At 42.7% G+C, this 22,333-nt stretch overlaps 4 protein-coding genes across 4 annotated transcripts; 1 reads left to right on the top strand and 3 right to left on the bottom strand.

Annotated features, from left to right (window-relative positions):
* Nucleotides 1-1,557: 1,557 nt before the first annotated feature.
* DFL_000625 (uncharacterized protein) lies at nucleotides 1,558-2,241 on the bottom strand (the record flags this gene model as incomplete). Its single annotated transcript, XM_067635636.1, has 2 exons — nucleotides 1,558-2,015; nucleotides 2,142-2,241. 2 exons carry the CDS (start codon nucleotides 2,239-2,241, stop codon nucleotides 1,558-1,560), a joined length of 558 nt encoding a protein of 185 aa, XP_067495170.1.
* Nucleotides 2,242-2,580: 339 nt separating this feature from the next.
* On the bottom strand, nucleotides 2,581-3,504 carry DFL_000624 (uncharacterized protein; the record flags this gene model as incomplete). The annotated part of the gene is made up of 1 exon (XM_067635625.1): nucleotides 2,581-3,504. One exon carries the CDS (start codon nucleotides 3,502-3,504, stop codon nucleotides 2,581-2,583), a length of 924 nt encoding a protein of 307 aa, XP_067495169.1.
* Nucleotides 3,505-5,729: 2,225 nt separating this feature from the next.
* On the top strand, nucleotides 5,730-6,293 carry DFL_000623 (uncharacterized protein; the record flags this gene model as incomplete). Its single annotated transcript, XM_067635614.1, has 3 exons — nucleotides 5,730-5,866; nucleotides 6,060-6,067; nucleotides 6,136-6,293. The coding sequence occupies 3 exons, from the start codon at nucleotides 5,730-5,732 to the stop codon at nucleotides 6,291-6,293; spliced, it is 303 nt and encodes a 100-aa protein (XP_067495168.1).
* Nucleotides 6,294-18,375: 12,082 nt separating this feature from the next.
* On the bottom strand, nucleotides 18,376-18,975 carry DFL_000622 (uncharacterized protein; the record flags this gene model as incomplete). The annotated part of the gene is made up of 1 exon (XM_067635603.1): nucleotides 18,376-18,975. One exon carries the CDS (start codon nucleotides 18,973-18,975, stop codon nucleotides 18,376-18,378), a length of 600 nt encoding a protein of 199 aa, XP_067495167.1.
* Between the last annotated feature and the right edge of the window lie 3,358 nt (nucleotides 18,976-22,333).

The raw sequence follows: 22,333 nt of genomic DNA, 5'->3' as shown, positions 1-22,333 counted from the left end.
AATCGATATTATATTAATTCTATCTTTATAACAAAATCATAAAAACTCATAAGATTTTAAACAAAAATATATAAAATATAGACGAAAAAGGGTTTATAATTAAATTTAAAAAATCTGAAATCATTATAATGTCTATATCTTGCAGAAAACAGCGATTTTATACTCATAACGCTACTCGAGAGAGTATAACTATAATCGAGTATATATCAGCAACAAGAGAATATTATTTTCTACTCGTTATTTATTCAAGTAAGATTTACATTCTCAATTAGCACCGTAATTATGAGAAAAAAAAAGGGTAACTCTAAAACACTAGTAATAAAGACATAATAAACGAATATCTTTCTTTAACTTAGTTAGAAAATTACTTTTAACTTACTACTGCTTAAATTGTCAAAAGCTTAAAACGATTGCTAATTCTTGACAGTTACGGATCTTACATTACTGCAGACTTTATTAACTTCTATTTTAAAAATAAAATTATACTTCTTTATTTTCCGCTATATTTTATACATTATTTTTAATCTCTTAACGTCGGACTCTTTAACCATTATGCTACCGCTTATAAGAGAGAGGTAAACGAATATTTACATTTTAAAAATATAGTGATTAAGAAACTTAAATTTAAGAAATTTATTAGTATTACGCGTATTAAAGCGTTTACGAAATACTATATTATTAACAATTAAAAGGGAGCTAAACTCGTCCCCTTTAATACTTTACAAGTTTTAAAAAAACTATCTGAATTTTAAAAGAGAAATCACATTAAATCGCTATATAAAATCATCCTAAAACATAAATTACAGCTGCTGTAAGAGTCTGGTGTTTAACCATTTTCAACGTTTTAATACTTACATACGCTACAAACTTATATTAATATAGTAAATATATTAACTACGCTATATTTTAGTTCTCCGCTATAACAACAATATAATAAAATTATTAAAATTATAACCGAATCCTTCCCCAGGCGTAAGATTCTCGAAGTAACTAATAAAAAATTAACTAAAATATTAAAAACGAAATAAAATAAGAAAGAGGGGGGTAAAACTTATTTATTAAAAATAAAAATATTAACAAATACTGAAATTAAAGCAACTATCGAAGCAGCTAAAAAGCAGATAGCTATTTAATCTCTAGAAATATCTTTACGAATCTGTAGCACCAATAACAAGTAGCTTAATTATACCCAGCAATTTTGGACCTAGATCTTAAAAGATCAGTAGCACCCGGAAGGAGGGGGTTATAAGAGTACCAAAATAAATTACGTTATATTATTACATTTTTTTACTTTTTTCAACAAAAACCGTCGATTTCATAAATAATTTATTAATTTTTTTTAATAATAATATAAAATTAGTTAATTAAAATAATTTTCACCACCATTTTCACATTTTCGAGGTCCCGGAGGCATTAAATTTTGAATTTTCGGTAAAAAATAGCATCTCGCGTTAGGGTACATCTCGCAGGTGGGTGGATTACGTTAGTGCGGTTGTAGGTCTGTTGCATTTTAGCTCGAATGCAGACCCGGCAGGCTGGTAGATTTTTCTCTCCGATTCAGACATTCGGTGCTAGGCGTTTCATTAATTTCTTCTGAGCCTGGTAACCGATGTGGCCAAGCCTGTTGTGCCATAGCATGAATTGCTTAGCGTCTTCGCTTAAGGTCGCTTGGCTGTCTGGTTCAGGAGTGACTTCCTCATTTGGCGTTGGATTAAGATTAAACACATCAAACTCTGCGTTGAGCTCCTCTGAGTTAGGATTTTCTTCGTCAATAGTTGAACTGGTTAACATGGCGGTTGGCAGAATTTTCCATTCTGTTGACGCTATGAGTCTGTTGGTTTTACGCTCAATAATGTGCGTAGCGTCTCCAATCACCGTCATATAACCAGCCTTCCAGAGGGTGTGTGTGGATAGGAGCTTGCGAGCTATCTTGGGAACCCATAAAGCAGGTACGCGGAGATTTGGCTGAATCTGTGCCATTCCTCTCCCAAGTGCGTGGATGTAGGCTCCACTGGCTGTGCGGATAGGCAGTGGTTGAGATAGCATTCGGTAACCGGCTAGGTCTGTCTTTTCCATAGTGTAGGTGTCCGTTGCGCCGGAATCAACTAGCTAGCCATTACCTAGGGTTGTGACTCTCCCACCTTCTTCGGTAGCCATGTGACCATAGCGGTCTGTAATTTCAAAGTACTGATCGAGTTCCTCCTGCTCCTCCTCAGTAATTTCCTTTTGAGTTTCCGCCATTTGCGCTTCCCTAGCTCTTCCTCTTCTCTTGGCTTCCCTATCCTTTCTGCGCTGCTCTGCTTTCTCCTTTATAGGACAGCTGAGTTCAAAGTGTCCATATTAGTTGCAATAATAACAGCTGTCTTCGTTTCCTGCGCCATTTCTCTGATTAGAATGGTTCCGGTGATTTCCTCGTCCTCTACCCCTGCCTCTCCATTTACCCCCCTTTCCTCGGCCTCTACCCCTGCTAGAATCCCTATATCCTTCAAGGGCGCCTTTGGGAGTTCCTCCGGCATAATTAACTTAGGCAGTGGAATCCTTTATACGGTTAGGGTATGCCATTTCTCGGATCTCAACTTCCTAAATAATTTGCTGAACTTGGTAAGTCGTCATATCTGAATTGTTCCTGATCATAGGCCAAATAGTATCAACCGTGGGTTTGTATAAGGCCGGTAGCCCTAGGAGATAGGCGTCTCTGAGCACATTGTCGGCTATCATGTACTTGGTACCGACGAGCTGTGCCTGAATAGTTCTTAGCCTTCCAAGCCAGTCGGCCTGTTTCTCATTTGAGATTGGTTCCATCTTGAAAAAGGAAATATGCAAGCTGGAAGCCATGCTGAAGTTCTGAGTTGGGGCGTAAGCCTTGTTGAGCTCCTCCCACAGTTGAGCTGCAGTGGCCGGTTCGGAGTAAATTCTCTGCAGCGAGTCACTGATACAACAGGTGAGAAGGGCTAATGCCTCCCTCTCTCGTTTCTGCCAGTTCTTGTGGTCCTCGTTTGGTACAGACGTAAGGTAACCGCGACGTGGGTTTTGTTGCATGACTGTCCCCTTGATTGTATGACCGTCAATAGTATACAAGCCTGAAATGCGAGTTGAATGTTCCGATTGAGCCTCTGTGTCTGAGATTTCGTCGTCTTCCTCGTCTTCAGACTGGCTGTCGGCTTGAGCTGGTGCCCTTGAGCCTGACGCTCTGGAGGCTGTTGCTTTAGAGGTTGTGGCTCTAGTGGTTGGAGCTTTACTGGCCGATCTTCTGGTTTGTCTAGTAGGTTCACTTGCAGGATTTGCGACCTTGATGTACAACGGTTTGAAGACTCGTTTCAATTTTTCCGGTTCTTCGTCTTCGCCAGTTACAGTTCCAAGCAGGTCGGTACGGCTTATTAGTCGCATGAACTGTTCCTTCCATTCGTGGTGATTGGAATCGGTAAGTCGAAGGCAGATTCCGTATTTGCACTTATAGTGAGTAACAGAGCTGTACTCTTTGGAGTTATCGATTTGTTCTGACATCGTGAATGGTTGTAGAATTGAAATTAGTTTCTGTCGTGGTGCAGATTGTAGCTATGCCGGGCTCATAACCTGTTAGAAGATTAGGTGGAGTGATGTGTACTTGATTAAGTGCTCTTAGACTAAAGTGTTCTGTCGAAGAGTTTATATACAGGGAGTAGCACATACAGGGTGACTAAGCTAGTCATGTACAGGGTAAGTAGTAGGCACATACAGGGTAAGTAGTAGGCACATACAGGGTAACCAGTTACCCTGTATCTGGTAAGGTCATATCGAGGGTAAGATATTCTGACAGGTACTAGTCTCTATCCGTACAGTGGTAGCTAGTTCCCAAGTATCTATCGTCAGCCCCCCAGAAGGTGGGCTGACTTCGGCGTTGTAGTGTGTGGAGGTAGAGTCTTGACAGATCCTCCAACATTCTGTGGCGGTAAGTCTCTCCGCTGGAGCTATTTTGATACTTCGAGAGATTAAACGGGAGAGAATGTCTGGCCTGCTACCAAAAGCTAATGCTTTGTTTGCTAAATCATCGTGGCGTTTCTCCCATCTAATATTTTGTTTTATTCTGTGTGTTCTATCGAAGCACTCTAATAGAATAAGTCCTAAAGACCATATATCAGTAGGTTTCGTAGAGTATGGTTGCGTATGTCTATTCGGGTCCGGAGACGTCCTTAGTCCTATTTCGGGCGCAGCATAGGCAACCGTCCCGATCTTTAGAGTTGTGGTTTCGTTTTTGGTTGCTGATCCTAAGTCACCTATTTTTAATTGGAGAGGATCGAGGGAAAAAATGAATGTATTTGCTGGCTTTATATCCCCGTGGGCGATTCCCAATGAATGAAGATAATTTAAGCCGTCTGACATTTGGGTCGCCAGAGCAAACTTCTGGTTACAATTCCAGGAAATATAATCGAAATGGTCGAGAGAGCCTTTAGCGCAAGGCATTAGAATGTAAGTGCTTAAGGGGTGTGTGATAATCTTCGTCACGCTAATTATATTATTCTAGCAAAGATTGAGTTAGATTACCATCATATGGGCGAATAACTGTAGCTTGTTTCACTTACATGATCTAACTCCTTAAGAAATTCAACCTCTTCATAGAAGGCATACCCCTGGCGAAATACTTTGGCAATATACTTGTTTCCTGTTGACATTTGTGTAACAACAGATAGGTGATAACCCCGGGATTTGGGCTGATGAATTATTTTTCCAAGGATGAATTTTGGCATCAGCTCATCGGTAAGGTTGATGGCATGCGGAACTATTGGTGATACGGTCCCGGTGAACTCAGTCCCAAGCTTCGCCACAAGTGTTTTTTGATAGCTCTTATCGCTGTCTTCGGTCTGGGGGCTGACAATGGAGAGATGAAGTTCCCCGACCATAATATCCATACGCTTCTTAATGACCATCGTCTGGCGATGTAGCTTGGTTGTTTTGGATTCCTTATTGCCACCCATGGGACCTGATAAATAAAATGTGCCGTACCGCGAGCAATCTATGAGAATGAGTACGCCGGAGGCACAATTGAAGCCGATGACGAACTGTTCTTTGCTAAGGTTCCAAGCGTCATCCAGAACAATGTCGGCAATATCCGGATCGGTGCCAAACACCCAGCCTTTTTTTATGTCCCGAGGCGGGTTGTCAAGGGATAGAACAATGGCTCTCTGTCTACGTGAATGCAGATGTTCAGAAATGGGAGGAACCAGCTTCGTTTGGGATTTATTACGAGGATGACTAAAAAGTCTGGATTTTTGTGCTTCCCAGAGACGCTCTGGTAAGTAGATGTACAAAACGTCAGCCGGGTCAACGTCTTGACTTTTCAGAGTAGGTTTGACGAGAGCCATCTGAATTGTATTAAAGAAAACTGAGGTGCATGCGGTCGAATTCTCCAGAGAAGCTAGGCGGAAAGTGGAAATAATAATATACAGTTGGTTTGAATCGAAAATTTTTGCACGCCCCTGCTACCCGTGTGTGGCTTCCCCAATCGAAAGGAAGCCACAAATCTCGATTTTGTATGTAAACAAGCTTAAGCAAAAAGGACTAGGGAAATTGGCAGCCCGTGGACTACCAGCTATGAGTCATCCACCAACCAGCCGCCCCGAAAACCGGTCCTTTAAATATCCCACCTAGCCTCGTGAAGCTTACACCTACTCCTAAACATCCAAACAAATCTTCAGCACGTCAAATTTTTTGTTTCTTGATCTCAAAACTACAGATTCAATCGCTCAGATAAAATGGCTGAAACAATGGACCCTCAGATACGAACAATAAAGAATACCACTCCCGAATGTGACCCCGAAATATACTACATGAATATATTAGAAGTCGTCCGAAAGACTATGGAATACCGAGAAAGAGCAGCAGCTCGAGCGTTAAAAAGATATCAAGCTCTACAACACAAAAGAATATACGACTTTAGACAGTCTACAATGAATCAAAGGGCCGAGAGAACGCCTAAACGATATAATCTCAGGCCTAGAAAACAAATGGCTAAAAAAACCGAAAAACGCGGCTGAATACCTGATAAGCCTCTGTCACTGGTCAAAAATGACCATCTACTAAAGCCCCGAAGGTACCATTCTAAATCTTACTGCTCATTTAGAGACATTATTGTTCATTTTTTGATTTTGATACCACTAGTCGCCGAAATAGCCGCCCTCGCGTATACGCACATACATACCAAAATCCTCCGGTGTGCTGGATTTTCCAGACGGCAGCAAGACTTGCGTGGTTCAATGCCGAAGAACACTGGACTTCTTGGATCCGGAAAGGCCACCTCCCAGCATCTAAAAGCCTAATTACACCATTTTCGGAGAGGTCTTATAGTTTAGTAAATGTGATCGTTAGATGTGTGGCCCCACTATCTAATTTTAGTTCTGAACCGCCGATTTTTTTTAGCGAAACCCTACTTTATGTGACTACGCGTTTGATGTTATTCTTCCTCCTATAATTGTAGTATTTAGCCAATTGAGTTTGTTTTTCTTGCAAATCCATTTAAATGTTTAGTGTATATAAATAAATATAGTAAGGTTAATATAGCTATTGTTGTATCTAACTTTCAAAATAGTAAATCCGTATGTTATATTACTATTATTTATACCATGCTGTGTAATATTCTTAGAAACCAACAAGGTCTTCATTATTGTAAGTGTCACGCACCACTGAGCCAAAAAGTCAGCGGTACGTAACTAGGCGTACATCAAGAATACCGTATATATATGGAGACACAGCTTGGTAAGCCTGTGCTCTTACAATTATTAATATACGATGTCAGTGATTTTTGACAAGGATGTCCAGAACCAAGGGGTTCCATTTCTATACACTTTGGCTTAATACGCCAGTGTAAACTTGAATACACTAGTGTCGATGTGGCGGTATTTCATAAAATACGGAGTAGATACATAGAAGTGAATTGGCACTCTCCAAGCTTCTCGGCGTTGTTAAATGAAAGAGAGTCTTCTCTCTATAGACAGAATAGAGTAGTACAGGAATGGATAATCCTACCCATGCCTCATGCATGGCCGTCTCGCTTCCGAATTTCAAATGATTCTAACTAAAAAAAAAAGGAAAAAGAAAAAGAAAGAAGAGTTTTATACATGCATGAGGGCAGACAGGAGTGTAGTGGCGGCAACCCCGACATTTGATTCCACAAGGGTAATCCGGATGTAATGTGCAGAGATCTTATTAGTCAACAACCTGGAAACTTAGTCTGTGATTTCATATCATACGTTAGATTGAGAACTTACTATCTCTTATGCTAAAACCACGGCGTTCGTTCTTTTTTGGATGGGATTGGACTGCACCCGTGCTTGACTGGCCAGGATTTGCCGCCGTAACTGTCACGCTAGCTGTGGTTGCAAGTCTCCTCTTTTTCCACTTCTCTCGAATTTGGCTAACAATCAAAAAAAAACAATTACTCTGTTGGGTTGATATCAAGACGGCTTGCAGAATAAGGCGAAATTCTGCTGGTACTTCCGTATTTGCAATAACAGCAGACTCAAAATCATTATAAATTCTATTTATTAGAGATTGACCGTGAGCTTCTAATCGCTAAGTAGGGACTATGCTCTCCACAGATTGTAGAGGAACAGGCTCGCACAGTCTCTAAAAAACGTTAGGCAAACCAAAGGGCAGACTAGGAGTTAACCTACTTTGAGAACCATGACTATCGTTTTGAACTTAATATCCGCCCAGTCTCCCATTATTCTTTTGTAATACGGGATTTTGAATTGCTTGTGAATCAACTCAAAATTAAAAGGTTCGCCATTCCTTGAATCTCTGCTCGGTTTAAGAATATGAGGGGGTTGCCCACATCTTCTCCAGCCAGGTTCCCAACTACGGTGAGTGACGGGACGCGAGCGGGGCGTATGTTGCTGCTCTTGTGAGAACAAAATGCGAATGGCAAGGCCGATCTTGTGGGAATCTTTATTATCGTACCATCTTGGCCCATTGCTTCTTTCTCTCCAGACCTCTTTAGATCCTGAATCTCTTTACATCTTGGCATCAGCACGGTTGACCACGTCACACCTACATGTGTATGGGTCAGAATCTTGTGTATTCGTTGATTGTCCTTGTTAGATTACATTAACAACAACAACACTAATAACGCTAATAACAACGTCATGTGACCATACTTCAGACAGTATGCACGTGGAGTATTGGCACGTGGCCTAAAAATTATACAGCCAAGCTAGCTGAAAGAGAAAAGCAACGTGCAACACATATCCCACACACTAATTTGGCTAGTGCTAGCGCGGTCGCCTCGGCGGTATAGATACATACATTTGCATGTGCCTGTACCTAGACTCTCGCAATGGACGTAAATCCTGGCAACTTGTATTTCTCTGCAACGCGACGTGGGGGCTAGGCGGTTCGAATTCTCTTACGTTACTCAATATTACCCTGCATAAGGATATTGATCCAAGCCGCAAAACGTGCTTCTTGCATAGGACGTCTGTGCATGATGCCAAGGGTTTTCTCAATTGGAATTCTTTTGCCCATGTACCAACGACATCGATCCAATTCCGAACACCAACGAGGTTGGGGTTGGTTCTTGCAGTGGGCCAAAGTCGGCATGGCCACTTCCTTGCATCGTAGACTGCTCTTGATGTGGAGCGTCGCCACTGGCACAGTTGACTCTGGACAGTTTCGACCCTATCTCCAGCTCGCTGGAATGATCGCCTCTACGTTTTCGGCTCGGTGTACGATCTGAAAAGATGCTACTATTGGGCCCGGCGCATTGGGATGTTTTCCGCATGTTGTTACCGATGAGGAGTTTATTTAAAGATTGAGATAAGTTTGAGGGCGAAATGTGTTGATAGCACCGAGCCATACTTATACTAGTGGAGCGGCTCGAACGCAGGAAAAGGGAACCACGAGCGAGAAATTAATATCATCGATCATGCCCTCGATTGCGCTCCCGCAGGTGTGGGTGCTTTCGTATATTTTTGGGCTTATGATTCAGCACGGGAGCCTGAATTGTCAACGAATGCCCGCCAATTGCTGGGTTCGAGGCTAGGGCGCTTAGCTGGCAAGGCGAAAATACAGCATTACATATCGCCGCACAGACGCTGTATATACGTGGCGGGAGAAAGCAAATCCTCGCATTATGTGACGGTACTAGGGGCTATTCAACCCCTCTCCGGTCTTCTCTAGCTGCAGAGAGTATCGCAACAAAAGTGCGAGGACTCACGTGAAATAAAATTCGGAATAATTGTGGACATAAGAAGGTCCATAAAAATTGAAGGTCCTCCGTTGGTGGAAATTGGGCGTTCCTAGAAACCCGCCAAAGCCCGATGGGCCAACAAGTTTGAAATCTTCGGCTTGAAGAAAAACACTAGATTATGGATGCGATGCCTTTATTGACAGTAACATATTCCGATATTGAACAATGGCCTTCAGAATGGAGATTTGAGTTGAAATAGTCTTCCATATACATCTGCTGTATGAGGGTGCAGATTTCGGCAAAGACACTGTAGCTCCACGAAATTCGACTAGGTGAAGAGATTTACACATTGTAAAATAAGAACTTTTGGAAATTAAAACTAAGTAATAATAATATTATAATTTGCTAAAAAGGAAATCAATAATAAAGATTTTGACTTCAAGGGAGGTAATTTAGTTAGAAATTGGTAACCAAAGCTCTCGCAATACCACCACTACTATAAACAACCTTCCCAAAGAAGTAAATTTGCGTATGCTAAGGGGAATAAAGAATAGTCGAAGCGAGTAGACTAACCACCGGCACTCGCTCTTTCAAAAGGATTCAGCTCATCAGCAAGACCTCCAAGCTTAAGAAGTTATGCCTGCCTCTATAAAATACTTCTCATAATATCCTGATATTAGTTCGGATCTGAGGACTAAAACTATAGGCTTGAGGTATGACACTGATGTTTTACAGCCCATGCTGCTTTGGAGATCTACATCAGCAACAATCGTATCTGCGAGAGTGTGAATTAATACAGCGCAGTATCTCTACTAACCGGTACTGGTGTACGGCTGGCTGTCTATACAGGTCACTATAATGACTTTATCGGCGGTATATATACCTTATGTCATCGCTGATATACGTACTAGCTGAAACTGATTCCGTGATCTATGCCGAGGAACGTCATGCCACGATATCGTGACGTCCTCCTTACGGTCCCAATTTACCGAAAAATTTGAGGATATATGTATTTGCCATGGAGTACAGCCAACGAAGAGCAGACCCCATTTTGAGTGGTCGATATCGGCGATGAGCAAGGACAAATCATTCTTCCAGACATACTAAATGTTTATCGCGGGTGCTATGGATAGTTTGATATACGTACAAGTTGCATGTAACATCTAGGGGCCATGGGTCTAAATACAGACACGTTTTTTTGTGATGGGAAATTGAGCGATTTCGTCTTTCATTCGCATCGCCGAAGCGCTGGGACTAGAAGTGCATTATTATTTCTCGAAACCTGTACAGCGGTAAGGCTAACAACATTATATACGGCTTGAGCTCGGTCTGGATAGAGAATTGTGGGTTCAAATATTGATTTCGGTAAACATTGCAGCCGCAAACTGAGGCATAATAATAATAGTTCGGGGAGTTATCGCCTCAACATCTTGGTGTGTATTTTCCACGATGTCGGGAGAAGGGACAAATATTGCGGAGTTTGTCGGGCCAGTGGTTTGCGGGTGCTGTGACCATGCGGTCCTCTGGTCTCGGACAGCGTTTTTGGCTTGTTTGCGAGATTTTTTATGCTGATATCTTGTTAAAGATTCAGGGCTACTCGTTTGAATATTGTCGACGGCTATTTCGGGTCGATCAATGTTTGCTAGGAAGTGTTACTGGTAATATTGAGTGGAGGCCATGAAATGTAAATCAATCAGCTACGTATACACATACAGTCTTCACTCCACGACTGACCGATCTCGAGGCTTTTCTAGTAATCACCTGAGTCTTCCACGGCTTCCTGGGCTTGCATCCCCTCCACCTTATGCGTAACTGTCATGCCACCCACGTGTTGTCTATCAAGCTCCTGATTCGGGGCATAGTGAGCGTTATTGAGAGCCGACTTCCGCACTACACGCTCTGGGATCGCTACTTGAGCTGCGGCGTGTAGGCCTAAGACTCTATTGTATGCTGTCTGTCCGAAAATTGCTGACCGCCGGGGGACAGTGGGAATCGTCGTGGATTGCTTTTGTCGTACTGGCGGAGGCTGGAAGAGGGCTACCGCAGTTTCCTGTGGTGATAATAAATTTGGGCTGCCCTCGCTGGTCTCGTTTGGTAGCCTTGGTGATATTTTTTTAGAGCGGCTGCAATAGTCCCGGCGTTAGTAGTTCCTGCCTGGAGGAAATTGGGAACTGAGTCAGACGATTATTGCGTTTAGATAGACGCTTTGTTGGGCGAGGAGTAGCCACGGTCTGGGTTGGTGAATACAAGGGTGGGTACAAATATCCGGTCCTTTGCGTATGCACTCGCGCTCGCGGTGGGGACCCGTTATGGTTTTTTAGGCGACTGTTAGGCAGCTTGAAGATTGTGCACAGATTTGGAGTCACAATGGTAAGCGTATTAGACCAGGCAATTCGAATTGCCTTTGACCGCATGAGCATATTGATCGAATCCCGCATACAGCCACTAGGCTTTTTAGAGATTCAACTTCAAGTCCTCGCGTGCACCGGTATTATCGGTTTCAAAGACCATTGTCATAACGAGTGCCATGAAAAAGCTGTTCGGTCTTCCCAATGATAACAGTTTTGAATGTGCTTTCTCGGAAAACGAACATGCGGAGGAGTTTTTGCTGTACAACATTCTCAGGAAAATCCGGTGTTAGCAGATCTTGCCAAGGACGCAAGCTCCTCCTCTTGCATTTCGCAGGCCATGGCTGTCTTGAAGACTCACAACTCGTTTTAGCTGCCGGGCCTGTCAGACTTCTTTCATTCAATGCGCCTACCCAGCCAGAGTACAACAATTCCTTCCCTGGGAAACCGTGAGTCGTTACTTGCTTGGCCCTGTCAAAGACGGCCCCACGAGTGCCATAGATGTCGCCGGAGTTTTGGATTGTTCTATTCCGTAACTTTCAGCAGACCGACTGTGCCTAGAACCGGAAGGAGCACCACTGGAGATGAGTTAAAAAAGGTCGAGATTATATCAGCCACCGATGACGGCAACACGAGGATCGACCGCAGACCAGATAACAACCAACTGATTTTCACGCAACAGTTTATTTATCAAATATTAAAAATGGTTGAAGAAAGACTAATCCCGCCGGTAACCCCTGGCAAGTATTCTTTCCGCTTTGAACCACCACATCGACAATCAAAATCGGCCAATGGATGACGAAAATAAGGAACTTGATCCCCAAAAACAAGAAAGATTAGAGACTTCTAAAGAACTCAAGTCTAAGAAGCCGTTAACAAGCTACCACCGCCTTGCAGGCCGTACTCCGATATTGCTCATGGTCACTTCACTTGACCGTCCAGAGCTTCCAGGAGTTCCCAGTCAAAATACCTCGGTACCCCAGGCTCCGAGTCCTTGGAAGCAACTAGAGCTCTACGTTGCACTCCATGCTGAAGATGAATATCCAATAAAATCCGTGTTGCAACCTGTTTTGCCTGCTTCCTGCATGCATCATGCTACAGGATAGCTGGTCTCGTGACTACATGACACTCTCGAAAATTGCCCCGTCACGAACGCGGCTATGATTGCATGGATGGAGGCATCGTGATGCCCTTATGACCCAGGCACCACTGACATTATCGACGCGCCTTCCAACGCCCCCACTTTCTCTTTCTAAACAATACCAGTATTTACTCACGGCCAATCGCCGTCTCTGTGGTATGTCTGTGATACCCAAGCTTCCAGGCTTTTCCAGGAAGACCGAGTCTAGGCCAGGTGCGTCACCCACTGTTGAGTGCCCCGAAGCTAAAACTAAATCGAAATCAAAACCTAGGTACGGTACAGATAGAAATGGCATTTAGTGATGAATATTGGCTTCGCAAAACTAGAAACTGAGCCAAAAGAGCTTTTATGAAGAATCTTTTCCCCTTGATACAGGTAAACATTGGCCTCTTGTGCCGCATTCTGTTCTGGCGTCAGGTGTGGCCCACACCGTATCAAAGAGTACCTTTTTATCAACCATCAAAGCTAAAATCTAACTTCCCAAAAGACAGTTTACGAAGAGGTGCTGGACGAGTACGAAGAGCGCATGTCAAAATGGTCTCCTACCCACCTATGACAAAACATGACACTGAAAGACGCAACGTATACCAAGTTTCTTGATTTGCTTCAAAAGAATGCAATGGAAGAAGAAGATTGACCTCTCATTTTAGAGATGACGGAAGCAACAAACTAGTCAGGCGAAGACTTCCGCGAACACCAATGGCTATTCGAACATTGTATGCGTCGAGCTGGTGAAAATCGTGCTGCTCAGGCCAAGGCTAGAGAACCAAAGGCGAAAAAGCAACATCGAGGTGTGATGTATTTTCAGAGACCCAGGTAGGTAGTTGATTCATTCCTCGAAGTCTCCGTGGAAGCCCCATTAAATTTATGAACGCATTAGCAATATTGCGGTAGCCAAACAGTTGGGCATGACATTATAAATATATGCGAAGGGCTAGTGAATCGCGGTTCGTAATTTGGTGGGATATAGCTTTTCACAGAAATTTTCTTGTTTTTCGAAATCTACAGCTCTTGGCTAGGCTCTTTACACTCTGGTAGTCGATAGAAGCTGCGCTGGCGCGCTGAAGTTGTTCGCGCTCCATACGGTTATGTATGTACATGTTGCTGCATTGAAACAGCCTAGTAAGAAAAATGAATTATATTTGAATGAGAGATTCTAGTTGTTGTGTCTTGATGTCTCAGTGCTTTATTATTGCTGTATATACGACAGGAAGCACTAGCACCCTAGTGACTACATCTACGGAGTTTGACATTTTGGCATGATACTAGGAACTCAGATTGATGGATCTGCCACACATTTCAGGTAAGTGGCATGCCGCTGAAGTAAGCAATGATACACTAGAACGTTTAGATGTCGATGTCGAGCATTTTATGTAGCCATTTATCTATATACGCTTTCGTTCTGCTTTCTCTCACTGCAAACACTCTATTGAATCTTATGGCTATCGATATCGCTGCTTCGGCTTTTTTGTTCGGCCGTGTCGCTTCAAGAATTTCTTGAGGTAACTATGTATAGCATGTCGTACCACGGGGCCGCTTGCTGATAATTATAGTCATGACCAACACTCTGCTGCGTCTGCGCAGATCAAAGCGGTGATCAGCCGCTGGCAAGACTGATGCTATATCTGACAGCGAGATGGCTCATGAAAGAGTTTATATTTCATCTCACATACATTCTCCTTACTTCACTGCACTGTCTAATATACACCCAAGGTCAAGGCCACAATTTCAAAACACCTCACCACGAAGTTTATCGATACAAACAAAAATTTCAATTTGAACATATATCTCTTCTACCTATCCGCGTTTCCCTTTCAACAATGACGACATCCACAACAATCCCGCCCCAAGAATTCACAGATGCTAGTCCGGAGGCGGTCGAATATTTCGAACAAGTGGGATTGTTTGAGCCCGCGATATACGGAAGATAGCTACAATAACCATCTCCCTGAACATCATGCCACTCGACATTTCCTCTCGAGAATCCCCCCAAGGCCGTTTCGTAGATGGAAGTGGAAATTTTGAGGTAGCAAGCACCTTTGAGCCAACGGAATATACCGAGATCCCCGTCAAACTAGAAATCAAAGAAACACCGCAATTTATGGGTTTTCGCCGAGAACGAGCGGAATTCATAATGAATCGGTGATTAACAATTCCAGAATATGCAGAAGGTTCACGGAAATTCTTAGAATTCGCACTAGAGTTCCTAAAGAAACCAGGAGATAGGTTCACAGACTCACTTACTGAAATGGGCGACCAGGAAGGTTCACTGAACCAGCTTGGAATACCAACGAAACTAAAAGTTTCTATTCTAATGCCTGAGTTTGAAGATATTAGGCGTACTGCCAGCTGCCTTTCTTGGGTAATACAAGCGGTTGAGGATAATTATCACAGTTTAAAGTTCCTCAACAGAACAGTACAGGCGAGTGCGAAGTCTTTCAAACCACTTAATTTTGAGAAAGAGGACAAGAGACTCTATCTATCAGGCTCCAGGAGACGAAAACGCGTCATTCTTTCTATATAAAAAACTCTCAGTAAGTATATGTTCCAGCGGTTTACTGTCACGAACATGCCACAACCAGTGAAACAAGCGGGAAGGCAGGGATAAAAGTAAATATGTGCCTCAAAAATATATCGGTAAATATATGAGTGAATTTGAAGCAGCATACCATCTTTGAAGAATAGGTATCCAGGTGGAGGGAGCGTCGAGAAGTCAGGTGACTAGTCGGGTGAAGTGCCATCGCAGGTAGTTCACAATCTTGAAAGCTTCGGGGCACAGAGGCAAAGCTCTATAGAGCCAGCAACACGCAGAGGGCCTCAAATACTCTAAGACTGCGACAGGCGAGACTATGTACAACGTCTTTCGAAGTTTCCAGGAGAATTTTCTGTACTGGTACCCCATTGGAAACCTCAAAAGACCTCGCTAACAGATATGTTTTGTGTTTCAAGTATCAAAAGTTGCCAAGCAATCCGAATATCATTAAGGAAGAAAGTGATAGAAGAACAGGTCTAAATGCTGCCTGATTTTGGGTAATGCAAGGCAGAGGTTCTTACAACGACTTCAAATAAATTCACTTTTCTTCTAGCCCTCGAACCTCGCGCAGAAAACTTCCGAATCACATCGAATACACTAGGCATGCCGATAGGATAATTGGTCATATCCTGAGGCGGAGTACTGTCGCATGAAAGTGTAAGGGCATGATTATGGATAATTGAAAAAGTCGTAAGGGCTGAAACTTAATGAAAGACAGGATTGAAGATTAATTGAATGTAAAGTACGTTTAATGTAATTATAATTTTAACAATACCTCTTAGGATAAAGTAGTAGCGAACCCAGCGGGTGGAAAAAATCTGGGATAGAATAGGCTTTAGAAAGCTCCGTGTAGTTAAATTACAATTTTTGGGGCAGTTCTGATGTAATGGCTTTGAAACTTACGTTGAGTGGAGCCATTATAAAGACGTTTAATGGAGTAATAGATAGAGAAAGTGCTTACATTACAAATTTGAGAACGATCAATATTGTTTCGAACTCAATCACTTGCCGATCCCCTGTCATATTTTCATAATACAAGACTCTAGAAGACCTGGGATAAAGTTTGGATTAATATGTTTGCCACCTCTCGAGGCCAATCAGCTGGCTAACGTTAGCGCTGTTCGCTGTCCTTTGCTACAACGATGTCTACGAGCGTATTGGTGGAACGAACTGCTATGTCACCCTTCTGCCAACTGAGTGGAGTACAAACAGACTATGTATTTTATGTGATAGAAGCTTTCCTAATCATTAATCCCGTCCTGGCGCTGTACTTCATTTTTGCGGATTTTTGCAATTTTGTGAGATGGCAGGGGAGCATAGCACTTTCAAGTTCGTGCTTTGATCTGCCTTGATGTGGCCATGTCACAGGCGCGTATGCTGTGTGCATATTGGGGGAGCCGAAAAGAAAGCACCAAGTAGCCTCGGGCGGGGAACTCCAAGACTTCTTGTTCTCAAGATTTAGCCTCGAAGTCTCGAACACGGCATACTGTTACACAAGATATACACATGCAGATACCAATCGGATGTTGTTTTAAAACACAACCTGAAAGCGTCGCATGACATTAATATTAACGAGGGCGTCTTGATATCAACGTAGTTGTAATCCCCATGCGATCATAATTTCTTTAAGTTGTTGCTTTGCATGAATGAATTCAGCTCGAATAGTAAAAGCGGCCAGGGAAGTTTTATAATTAATTAGCAAAAAATGCCTTCAATAGATGCTTATCTTTATTGTTAGTTGTAGACAATAAGTTATTTGTAGTGCTTTGCAATTAATTTTATAGTAGTAATAATAGTTATTTAGCTGTGAGGTGATAACTCCCACCAAATATGATATTCGATGAGTATTACTGTAGTGAGTACATCTTTTGATAGTTGTAATATGTGGATGAGTGCATTGCTTGATGTTATTATTATTATTGTTATTGCCCTTGCTGTTTATGCAGCTGTAGGACCTCATTGCAATGCTTGTGGTCTTATTGCTTGAGAGTTCTGCCCTGGGTCTTATAGCCATACCTGTGGTCTTATTGCCTGAGAGTTCAATAATACTACTCGGTGACACTCTTGCTATGCTTGCAGCCATGGGTCTTATAGCCTTGTAGGTCTTACTACCTTAGAGTATACACAATTGCACACTGCCAGTTTGTCTGCGTAGTGGTAACCTCCAACCGAATTACGTATTCGGTAAAGAGGGTAGCGTGTTACCGATTTTGTGACCGACCAATGGTCTCGATTAATGGCTCCTATTGAACCTGCGGAGTTGGGTTCTCCAAGTTTGATAATAAGCGTTGAACGGTCTTCGACAGCGTTTGATTGATTAATATTTTAGCTTTGAGACAGTGTTTATCAAAGTCTTTGATTGTGATGTTGTTTCGGTTGTTTTATTCTGGCTGAGTCTCTTCTTTGACGATTATTGGCTAGGTATTTGAGTAGTGAAATAGATTCTTAGCTTCAAAAAACCAGTTATTATAGTTATTTTCTGTAAGTTTGGGTCCTTCACCTTATTTCGTTTGATAGTAGGTGTTGGTGGATCTGGGAGTTCTAGCGAGAGTGATTGACGGCTCCATTTCAGCGAAGACGCGTATGCGGTAGCCTAGACATCAGTAGCTGTTATAAGCGTGTGTGTCTACGGTTAGTATAGTGTCTGCAATCGTAATATAATGGCGGTAGGTTGCGTCACGCCGGGCTCATAACCTGTCAGAATCTTGTATGTAGTGGTAGTCGAGATCATACATATCAATCATGATGCGAAGTCGTGAAGCCCTTTAGTCACGGCCTTCGGCCAGCCACCGCGTGACGTCGAGGCGTGGCTAGTGTTGAAATACGTGGATTACCCTCCAGAAGAATAGAAAGGTTCTATATCTACAATACATACACGTATCTCAACAGTATTCTTACAGCTAGAAATGAAAACTTCTAACAAAAACAACGCGCTTTGGTCACTTCTACAAGCATTTACTGACATACTTAATAGTGAGAGTCCCCTTCCCCTTACTCTCTGAGATGGTAGCCGTATTTACTGAGTGTAATTTGATTTTCGGCAAGGTAGTACTATGAAATACACGAGCTTGATAAAAGAATAAGAGAAATACAATTCCGTCATCACAGCCGAAGATTTCGACCGGTAGAAGCTTTGAGGCCGCTGGGTATTGAGCTGACTGGAAACCCAAGAACCCGGCTCATATGTCAACTTCTAGTTAAAACAGGCTCTGGCCGATTGAGTAACCCAAACCGAAATAGACAACCCGTTATCACCATTAATAGTAGTAGTACCCCCAGCACATGTAGAACCTGTACAGCAATTCCCAATCCTAGCCATCGCATCACCTAGATCCCGAAGATAAATATTCGTATCTGCAAAAAGATAGTAATTTCCGACGCAAATTCTAACTGATCCCCATGCCCAAGTAACACCTTTCAAATGTGGCAAGTGCAACCAATCGGTATGAGACCACCAGCTATTCTCGAGCGCCCAATAGTCGCCAGTATTGAAAGTGTAATAAGCAGGGTCGTAGCATGTGTAAGAACGTTTGAAGAGACGTTCGACATTTCTTTTGTTGAGAGATACTGCTTGCTTCAGAGGAATATCGAAGGATTCGACGTTGGTATCGCTTGTAGATGCTATGGCGGTCGTGGCTGTAGGTGCTGGTGCCCGTGGCAAGTGGATATTGAACGGCGCAACAGTGACTCCGCCGGGTGGTCCGGTGGTAGGTGATGCTGCGTCACCGACTGGTGCTGCGGACACTAAGGAAAGCAGCAATCCAATGAAGGCCAAAATGGTAGACTGACGCATGTTGGATGGGATAACGGTATTGTTTAAAAGTAGAGTAGTTAAAGAAGTGAGTTTTTTGCTTCTAAAGCAACGGTTCTGGACTTGGAAGATGATTTGAGTGCTGGGTAAAAATATCTTGTGGGTTGGGAGTGATTAAGTAGCTCTGTTATGGAGAACTTCTCTCTTATATACTTCTATTTGGGCCTTATTGACCATCCTGGTGGCGGTACTCCCCAGTTTTACTAAGTATATCTCGATATACTGTGACCTACGCGTGAGAGTTCGAGCCGTTTAACGTTTTCACAGGTCTATGCCAAGAGTCTCCGATAAGACCCCACGAACGTTTGTCTTCTCATTCGATATATCCAGAGTGAAGGATCTAATACCTATTGCGTAGAAAAGGCTTGGTTTTGTCTGTGCGCGCATATTCCGATTTGGGAATTCCCTGCAAGTGCAGATTATGTTTACTAGGTACTAGTCCCATGTTGAGGCGATACAACACATATATAGCTCCACAACTACCCGGGATGCATATATCGATAAGCCTCCAGCGAAAAGAGGGCATTGCCTTCTATCCTGGCGATGTTTGTGTCATAAGAGAATAATTAGATAAAACTTCGCAATGCTCCCTTTGAGATATCTTTTATAAACTCCATTTGCTAGCAGCATGTCAGCATATATTTCATCTAATAGGGTGATTCAAAGAATTGTTAGATTTTCTGACCATGATGGCCTCTCTATGGTAGGCTAACTCTCGGGCATGTGAATGGGCTACAGTCGACTGCAGAAAATACTCGCTAGAGAGAAGGCCACACTGACGGTTGTCTATATCACAATGGCTTTTTTATAATTACCCATGACTCATTTAATAGCCGTGTGTAGCTGCATAATCTGAGACGATTGTCCGATATCGATATACTTAGCCGAAAGGCTCGGAGATCCTTCACCAGAACCATAGATACCATGGCATAAAATAGTTCTATGGGAATATAAAGTTGGAACTGAAAAGAAAATATTATGGAATTGGATTTTCTATACTCAAGTTCGATTTGGCGGTCGAACAAACCCAGCTTGTACATTGGGGAATCACTCGACTCAGACTAATATCTTTAGTGCTGGTGGTACAAATAGTGTTGTGGATGTCATGTTCTAGATGGTCAACAAGAGGCAGAACAAGAGGGTCGGTAGAATAATATTCTGCCTACAGGTAGGAGTGACCAATAAAGAGGTGAGTTGTAATTGCTAATAGGCCAATCCTTTGCATCAATGGGTTGACTTTGGCTATGTTAAGGTTCCAGCGCCTCAATCACGATCGTGAAATCCCAACTTGAGGTTTTTGTTGGCCGTCCTTTCAACCCCGGTCGAAAGGAACCTATTCAATCCCGTTGGTTCGACAGAACTGGTTGGAAGATGTTATCAATTATCTAAGTTAAGTTTTTTTAAGCTTTAATTTGATCGCAGAGAGCGAAGGTGTGGGTTTCAGCAGCGAACCGATCCCGCCCTGCATCTGTCATGTTGAGTAATCGGTGGCCGGTGGTTCAGTGATACAAAAGGCGTTGTTGAACAGGGATGTCGGGGCTAGTTAATACAGGGTTCTTTGTGTTGGAATTTGTGATTTCCTATTGTTGGAATTTGCGATTTCCTATATTCCCCAGGACTCCCTCTTTGTCGAAGGACTGCCTTCGGTCACTCTTTATATACATTTCCATAGAGCAAAGAATTTTACAGAGTTTTCGCTGCAGAGATTTCTTCACCAGACGAGCTCTGGTTTCTTGTGAAACCTCAAGGTGAGACTTCAAGGTCACGTGCGATACATTCGGTCAGCCACTGCTTGTGGCGCTGGCCTTGGATTCTGACACTTTGCTCTTGCGGGTTGCAACAGCCTCAACACAAAAACATAATCAAATACAAGATTTTGTTATTCTGAGACCTGCAAAGGCTAGATATTATTATATAGAAACATATATTATAAAATTAAATGAAAATAATTAATCCTGGCGAAGTTGTGAAACAGGGCCAATGCGGGTAAGCTGGTGTTTACAATACAACTGCCGACCGATCTGCTGTTTGTCGAAAAACAACATTGCATTAACAACTGTTTTCGCATATGTAAATTAGGCCCAAAAGTGGATATAACGTATTCCACCGCGCTGCGAACCAACATTATTGTGGGACGACGGCAAGCTATAATTTTGTGGTCTGGGGGCGGCCCACGTCACCAGGCAAAACAAAGTTGATAGTTTTTGATTGCTTTCGGCGTATTAACAGAACCCAGTACCTGAAAGAACCCGTGGTCGAATAATACAGCTAGCTGTTTAATGTCCTTACTTGCTTGGAGCAGGTTCAATACGATTCCGTTCATATCGGGACACCGATGAGCCCCAAAGATGTCTAGATGCCTAAATAAAGAGTCAGTTAGAATTTGTACACTGCAATTTAGAATGCGAGATGATTTGAAGTGCAGTTAAAAATAGATCTTTGCGACTGTTAATTATGTCGCCGGGGGTTAGCGCTTGGATATAAGACGCTTTTTATAACTTACTTGAGGACTCGCACATTGGAAATTTGATCTAAAAGGGTTGGCAGATATGATCCTGGATCCCGGCGATCGTTATGGTGCTGGCATTTTAGATAGAAAGGGACGTCTAGGGTGCGAATATACTTAATGCCTGGAAGTGGAGGCGCAAGGAATCGATATTTTTCTTCGTGAGAGCACAGAATCTTAAGTTTAAGGTGGCGGTAGCGATATCGCAATGCGACTTCTTAAAAGGCCTGACACACTAGCGTCATTGACAAGATATCGGGTTGACTGAACTATTGGCAGGAAATTTCTCGGAGGTTAGTGATTGTAAAGCGAGCCGAAATGTATGTATATGCGCATATGCGTAAGGTCGGAGGCACAGTGGTACCTACCACAGGCCCGGTGGAAACACTTTCCGTTCAATCAAACAAATTATACTTACATGGTCAAATATCATTACCAAAATGTCTTTGGGAGCGCCGAGAGCAGGTTCTTATGCCGATTGGACGAGTCCATTTTGAGCGGATCTGGGTTTCGCCTCAATGATGGTGCCTTAGTTTCACAGAAGTTATATCGTGGTCGGGGCTTTCTAGTTAAGCCGCAGCCTCGTGTTTTTCTCTTTTCTTTTCTTCCGTTTTCTATTCTTTTTTTTTTTTTTTTTCAATAATGTTCGTCAAGGTGGTATTTTGGGTCAGCGAAGCATAAGCGCAACGGCCCAAAAGCCAAAACAACGACAAATAACCAAATCTAGTCAGATACATACCTTACGGGAGTAAGTCCGATGGCCGTCTATCCGCGAGAATTCACTTGTCTGGCGGTGATCTCTAAGACACACTAAAGCTATCAACGTCTGAGCTG

This window comes from Arthrobotrys flagrans (assembly GCF_004000055.1).
Source record: "Arthrobotrys flagrans strain CBS H-5679 chromosome Unknown unitig_15, whole genome shotgun sequence".
NCBI classification, from domain to species: domain Eukaryota; kingdom Fungi; phylum Ascomycota; class Orbiliomycetes; order Orbiliales; family Orbiliaceae; genus Arthrobotrys; species Arthrobotrys flagrans.
The sequence above is the reverse complement of the archived record's forward strand: the minus strand, read 5'-3'. Positions and strand labels throughout refer to the sequence as shown.